The 7,896-nt window shown below is 38.7% G+C and overlaps 1 protein-coding gene across 1 annotated transcript; it reads left to right on the forward strand.

The window, feature by feature from the left end:
* Positions 1-180: 180 nt before the first annotated feature.
* On the forward strand, positions 181-7,854 carry rpl5a (ribosomal protein L5a). Its single transcript, XM_077219284.1, has 8 exons — positions 181-318; positions 740-809; positions 3,364-3,479; positions 3,575-3,709; positions 3,794-3,996; positions 5,970-6,147; positions 7,214-7,302; positions 7,689-7,854. Exons 1-8 carry the CDS (start codon positions 316-318, stop codon positions 7,786-7,788), a joined length of 894 nt encoding a protein of 297 aa, XP_077075399.1. The 5' UTR covers positions 181-315; the 3' UTR covers positions 7,789-7,854.
* Positions 7,855-7,896: the final 42 nt, after the last annotated feature.

Consider the following 7,896-nt stretch of genomic DNA (forward strand, 5'->3'; position numbering starts at 1 on the left):
AAACGAAATCGTTGAAGTCATAAAACTCTACTTACTGTAACGAGCTCGAGCTTTTAAAGTGGCAGAAAAACACGCGCTTAGAATAAACAGAGCTAACATAGTTTATCTTTATAGTAATAATTCTTGGTGTGAACGGGCCTGACTATTCTGCCGTGTTTCCTCCAGGACGCCAGGAGTGCACACACTTCTGCCTGCGCGTGTTCTGTTTATCCGGTCGCAGCGCAGCATGAACTTCCTTTTCTCAGTGCAGCGGGAGCAGTATCGGAGTCTGAAGACTTCAGTCTCCCAACCTAAAGGAGAACAAACGATTACAAAATGGTCAGTAAATCACCAAAATACAATGTTCTACTCATTACATTCCCTCACCAGCTATTTCAGCTCGATTTCCATGAAAGATGAACTCATGAAGCGACGGGATGGTATTAGATTCAATCGGTCAGTTCAGTCGCTGCGTGAACGTCAGTGGCACATTTCCCTCGAAACACTAAAAATTATTTTACCGACACTAAACGCAAATAATAAGCATTTTTCCCTTTAGTAGTAGTTTGTGTGTGATTGCCCTGGTTAAAAGTCTGTTCTTTTATTCGGTTTTGCGTTGAATGTTTACTGTCATTTCGCGCACTGCATCATCTGATCATTACCAGAGTCAGCCAACAGTGTCATTAGGATTATTGCTTTTCAAATCTCTCCTGTCCTGCTTGTCAACAGTTTAACTTACAAATAAAGCTGTCTGTTGCAGGGCTTCGTTAAGGTGATTAAGAACAAGGCGTATTTCAAGAGATACCAGGTCAAGTTCAGGAGGAGGCGAGGTATGTCAACGTGTTTCCTTACCTTTGGGGAAGAAAGTATCCAGTTGTCAATTATGTAATAAAGTATGTGAACGTGTTTCCTTACCTTTGGGGAACAATGTTTCCAGTTGTCACAGTGAACGGGCCTGAATGTGTTCCTTAAAAACAATCTATGCTGGGGCCTGTACCACGATTGTAGTTGAACAAACTCAGGGTTACAAGATTTGTTTTAAGTTGACAAAACCAAACCTAATCTAACTAGGCTTTGTTGGTACCATGATGCTGATTATCAACTTTCTCTATCAACTCAGGCTTTGATCCTGAGTTTAGGTGTGACATCAGTTGCGAACAGCCAATCACATGCTGAGAAAGTGAAACTAAGATTAATTTCTCGCAAGAGAAGCAGCGTGATTCACTTCGCTTTTCTGCAGAATATTACGAGATTGAAAAATATAAAGAATTTAATCAAATTTACACAGCAAGAAGAAAATAGCTGTCTATGAAAGAGGACAACTAAAAGAAAAAGCCTTGCTATATCAGTGCAAGTAAAAGTTGTGAAGTAAGTTTATGCATTTGATAAAGGTAGAGAAAATGTAAATAATATTTAAGCTCACATGTAGTCATTTTATAGCTTTATCTATTGATTCCAAAGCGTATTTATATTACCTTTATGTATTTATTCAATTATACTGTGCGTAATAATAATTGATCTACTAAAATTGTACATGTCTGATCGATTAAAGGGTTAGTTCACCCAAAAATGAAAATTCTCATGTTGTTCCAACCCCGTAAGATTTTCGTTCATCTTCGGAACAATATTTTTGATGAAATCTGAGAGCTCGATCACTCCTCCATAGGCTTCTATGTAATTGAAACTTGCCGGCCCAGAAAGTTAGTAAAGACAATGTTTAAAATAGTCCAAGTGACTACAGTGGCTCAACTTTAAGTTTATCAAATGTGACAGCGCAGCGCTTCTGGGTTGTATGTCAGAACATAAGCTCACTATTTGCCAGCATCACACACATGACCAGCGTCGGCCAATAGTGAGCCTACGTTCTGACATACAACCCAGAAGCGCTGCACTGTTACACTACGTGAACTCGCTCAGAGGACCACACAGAAGAAAATTAATAGTTGAATAAAGTCGTTAATTTTGTTTTTTTTGCGCACAAAAAGTATTTTCTTTGCTTGATAAACTTATGGTTGAGCCACTGAAGTCACTTGGACTATTTTAAACATTGTCTTTACTAAATTTCTGGCCCGGCCAGTTTCAATTACATAGAAGCCTATGGAGGAGTGAGACAGCTCTCAGATTTCATCAAAAATATTGTTCCGAAGATGAACAAAAGTCTTACGGGGTTGGAACAATATGAGGGTGAGTAGTTACTGACAGAATTTTCATTTTTGGGTGAACTAACCCTTTATGGGTACAATAATTACATAAATAATATCTAAATCATACAAAATTATTATTCTAAATAAGCATCACTAAAAGCCAGACGATTTTGTCTTTAAAAATTATTTTCGGGGTAGTGATCTTTCATTTGGAGTGGAAACAGGTGGAGTGACTTTATCGCATCAGACATGTCACTTTGCTCACAGCTGATTGGTCCAAGTTCGGTTTGCAACCTCTTACCAGGAACATAACCTGCCCCTGACCAAGTTAGCCGTGCAGCGTCACTTACTATGGCGATGAACACTGCTAAAAGCCAAACCACTTTTATGGTGCCTAAAACCCTGGGTTGGCACAAACTAAACTGAAACGCATCGGGCTAGCCACCTAAACCGGCTTCATGGTATAGGCCCCTGGTCTTTCAGCTGGTTTAGATGGTCAACAAGGATGTCTCAAACGGCTGAAACTAGTGGTCAACTAATGTCTTAGAGAGCTGGGTGACCTATATATATATATATATATATATATATATATATATATATATATATATATACGTATATATATATATATAAAACACAGAAACATCATCACAATATTTAAAGATAGTAAAAACTTGCATAACAATTGCTTAAATGAAAAAAAATATTTTACATATTTACAAAATTAGAAATAAATAATTGAAAATGAAAAAAACGTGTTAAAAATATAAATAAAAGGGAAGTAACCACTGTAAACACCAGTGCACTCAGTAAACTGGCAAGTCCGTATGCACTAGAAATAATATTTTTTATATTTATAATATTAAGGTATAACTAATTTTACATACTGCACACAATGAATATGACATGAATACAACATAGTGGCTTACTAATAAATACAGAGCATTATAGTTTGAAATCATGGACTTTAAGTTTGGTCACTCGGACTCCTCTAAGGGCCGGTTCTCCCAGAGTGTGTTTTTGCTTTGAAAAAAGTGAGAAGCATGAAATTAAAATTAATTTGTCCAGATTTAACTTAAACGCAGTGTCATGCGCGAGAAATAAGATACGAGACATGAGCGCAACCGTCAAACACGTCCGTCTAGCGTTTTCATAGAAAATCAATGAAAAGAAGTGAAATAAATGTGTCAAACCAATTTAGGATGAATTTTCAACAGTTGTCTAACATACTTGGCCTTTTCAGAGGGAAAAACTGACTACTTTGCCCGCAAACGCCTTGTCATCCAAGACAAGAACAAGTACAACACACCGAAGTACAGGATGATCGTTCGACTCTCCAACAGGGATATTGTTTGCCAGGTATGAACTACTACCATGTCGTCTATGCCATAGTTTTTGAAATCTTGCTAATTACCGTTGGGTTACTGAGTCTCTTATGTCTTTCTCTCTGTCAGATCGCATATGCCAAAATCGAAGGCGACGCGATCGTCTGCGCTGCTTACTCTCACGAGTTGCCAAAGTATGGCATTACTGTAGGACTGACAAACTACGCTGCCGCCTACTGCACCGGTTTGCTGTGTGCACGCAGGGTAAATGTCCCTAGTATTCATGAATGTCTAGTATTGTTCAGATCTCATAGTATGGTCTTACTCAGATTTGTTTTCTGCTCACAGCTGCTGAATAAGTTTGGTCTGGATAAGGTCTACGAAGGCCAGGTTGAGGTGACTGGCGATGAGTTTAATGTGGAAAGCATTGATGGCCAGCCAGGGGTGTTTACATGCTACCTGGACGCTGGCCTCGCCAGAACCACCACAGGGAATAAGGTGTTTGGAGCTCTCAAAGGAGCAGTGGACGGAGGACTGTCTATCCCTCACAGGTCAGTGCATGCTGTTTTCTTTTTTGCAAACTTAGACAATGGACATTGATTCAGCACTTTTGGATGCATGGGTGCTTTCAAAAAGTCTTTATGAAAACATTAAATGTTCTCCATAAAAATAAGCCATTGTCTGTATGGATTGCCTGAAGTCAATAATGAACACTTGAGGTTTGGTCACATTTTTTTCACGGAATCGCAGTGTTGACCAACAGAAAGCTGCGTAGTTTTAAAGTGATTCCTGTGTGAGCTGCACTTCATGCATCACTGTGATCGCACCTTAATAATGTGAAACGCATAGTTGAAGAAAGTTTAGTCAAATTCTTCTGACATGGTCTGAGGTGAAGTTTTATTAGGAAGAGGAAGTAGGGGTGAGCGATATAACCAAAGTCTTATTTCACGGTATGAGAAATTTTATTTATCTCGATATATCTATTTTTAGTTTATTTTCTTATTAAAGATAAGATCAAAGAAGCAAATTACAAACAGTAGTATCTATACTATAGCGCAAAGATACAAATGGAAAAAAAACTTTGTTTTTTGGCTACAGTAGGTTTATTTAATAAGTTGTAAGAAATAGTACAGAAATTTATTAATCGAGTGTTTAGCTAAAACACTGCATAGTTCACTATTAGATCAAATATGAACCGATTCTTATTAAAAATAAAAAATTGATTAAAATCAAGAGCAGAGTGATTTTCTCTTTGTCCTTTAATTAACATGAGACAGACAGCAGTTTATTATGGTGAATAAACTATAACGATATTTATCGCAATATAATTTCCCTCAATAAAACGATAAGAGTTCGATACATTTTCGATATAATGTTTTATGCGCCACAAGCCGAACGAAACAGTGCTACTCATTTGAACCGCATGCCACACGGACCATTCATCCGCTCAGTTCAAGGTTTAAACAGCAGCGCGAGTGTAAACGCAGCGCTGACCCTCTCGATCACATGACCACTAAACAGTGCTGTGAGATGCAGTGAAAAGTGTTCCAGTTCTGTGCAGAGGCCTCCCATACAAACCACAGATCAACTTAGTTTAAGTGTAAAAACAGATGAAACAGCTGACATTCTCAACAACACTCATGCAGAAAACGGGAGAAACATTGTGCAGCGATGATGATACAGTTAGAAGGCTTTTCAATCCACAAGTCACCAACATTTGCCTTATTTACCATGGGTTTGTGACAGAAATGTGGGATATTCATATTGAATTTTATATTGTCATACTGGTGTCATGCAGTAGGTGGCGGTATGCATCTTCAAGTGGGTTTGCCAACCGCCATTTAAAGGAAAAGAAACTGTTCTGTCTCACACATGTTCCAGCTTCCATGTTTAGCATATTTGATGCGCACTTTTGTAATGAATCACTCAAAAGTTATTCTACTTTTGTTTGTTTTTGTTGCAGCTATTCTGCTTATTATACATATAAAATACAAATTTTATATGAGTAGTCCCATATTTGGAATTACTCTATAGTGAAAGATGCACCTTTTTTACATTTGAGTCAACACTAAGAAACACTAAACGCATCCCTTTATACATTGGATTGATTTGAATAACTTTAATGTACTTGAAGTGTGCACAAAGCACTTGGAAATTACAAGTATCAGATCGGGACTCTGTATCGGCAGATGCTTAAAATTCAATGACTCGGATCGGTGGCACAAAAAACTGAATCGGGACATCATTAATAAATGTTTGTGCGCTGGGTGAAGTGCGTCAAAGATGTCTATTTACAACGTCATTATGAAGCGTTGATCATTGTAGCCAATCACAGACATATATGTTGAGCGCATGAATTAATCCATTCAAAATTCACTTTTGCAGTGTGTCTGATGATTGTCTTTGCTTTAAGAGATGCCACACATATTGTCACAAGTTCCATCCAATTTAGTTAAGTATGCTGTGAAGTTGTATGTCCTGTCTTTATTGATGGGTGTATTTACATTCTAACTTACTTTCTCAGCACTAAACGGTTCCCGGGCTACGACACTGAAAGTAAAGAGTTTAATGCGGAGGTTCACAGGAAGCACATCATGGGCCAGAACGTGTCAGAGTACATGAGCTACCTGATGGAGGAGGACGAGGACCTGTACAAGAAGCAGTTCTCCCGCTTCATCAAGAACGGCGTCACACCTGAAATCGTAAGAAACCACTTTGCTGGATCACTTTACAGCTAACTTTTGTTTGCCTTTGGATTTGAATGGATCACACAGTTGGAGTCATTACCTTTAAAGGGATAGTTCACCTAAAAATGAAAATTAGCCCATGATTTACTCAACCTGAAACCATTCCAGGTGTACATGACATTCGTCTTTCAGACGAATACAATCGGAATTATGTTAAAAAATATCCTGGCTCTTCCCAGCTTTACAATGGCAGTGAATGGGTTTTTTTCTTGTGGAAGTCCATCAAAGCGCATCCATCCATGATAAAGGTGCTCGAAGTGGCTCTGACAGCTTAATAAAGGCCTTCTGAAGTGAAGCGATGCGTTTGTGTAAGAAAAATATCCATATTTTAAACTTTAGCAACTAAAATAATTAGCTTCCGTCAGAATGCCGTACGCAAGTCCACTTACGCCGGAAGAGTAACACTTGACGATGTAGGAGTAGCGTGAGCTTTGACGCTTCTCGTGGTTCAAACAAACAGGGCTGGGCAACCGCATTCATTACGTTGTGCCAGGGGCGCCGCTAAGGGGGGAAAAGTTATGGTTATTTCTAAGGGCCCACACACTTTTGGGGCCCCCAGAGATCGATTTTATTAATGGAATGGGTGCGGTAGGGGGCCCAACCTCATATTCTTTCATAGGACCCCAAATTTCTAACGGCGCCCCTGCGTTGTGCGTCAAGTTCAAGGGTTACTCTTTTGCCGTAAATTGATGCGTACGGCCAGTTTTTATTTTTGGGTGAACCATCTCTTTAGGCATTGTCACAGAACTTTTTTTGGACATTTTGGTGGTTCAGGTTCACTTGTTGCTTTTCGATTGTAGATTGGATACAGGAAAGTGTCATTATGTTGATCAGATACTGTATCAGTAGATGAATACTATTTGTGACATGATGCTGGTGGCTAAATCACATTCTTAATTTCATGAAGTGTAATTCTTGTTTGTTGTGTACAGTATAGTATTTGAAAACATTTTCAGCATTTATTGCCAATCCTGTGCATTACCTTCACCCGTCTCATTGTGTTATTATCCGGTTCCTGCAGGTTCTAGAGATGTACAAAAAGGCTCATAATTCCATCCGTGACAACCCGGTTCATGAGAACAAGCCCAAGAAAGAGGTCAAGAAGAAGAGGTGCGTTCACACACTTTATCATTTTTTCAGGTTTTTTCTTAGGGCTGCCCTAGGATGAAATTGATTGCCATGAAGTTGGACAGTTTTGACACAATTGTTCATTAGTATCTCTATAAATGTTCATTGCAGCTTGACATGTAGCTCTAAAAACGAATGTTTGTGCTGTTGACTTAGATAAAGGGTTGAGTTTTTAAATTTGCCATAAGACCTCAAGTGTCATGCAAAAATACTGTCATTGCTACTTATTATAGTACTATAATACTTATAGTTGCATGCCAAATGATTGTATTTCCTGTTATTTTTTGTTACATACATTACCATCTACTACTCTAGTATGAGCAGATGAGATGTTTCTTTTCTCATCACTGATGGATTTTGTGTTGTAGGTGGAACCGTGCCAAGCTCACTCTGGCCCAGAGGAAGGATCGCGTGGCCCAGAAAAAGGCCAGTTTCCTTCGGGCTCAGGAGGCTGTTGAAGAGGATTGAAGAGAAGAACTATCAACTGCTCCAAAGAAAGTGTGCACCTTTTCCAAATAAATCATTTGGAAAGAATAGTGTGTTTGTGGTCTTTGGTACACTAGAACATGTAGATAG

The sequence above is a fragment of the Siphateles boraxobius genome, unplaced genomic scaffold (genome assembly GCF_051911475.1).
Source record: "Siphateles boraxobius isolate OS27281-9 unplaced genomic scaffold, OSU_SipBor_1 1, whole genome shotgun sequence".
Lineage (NCBI taxonomy): Eukaryota > Metazoa > Chordata > Actinopteri > Cypriniformes > Leuciscidae > Siphateles > Siphateles boraxobius.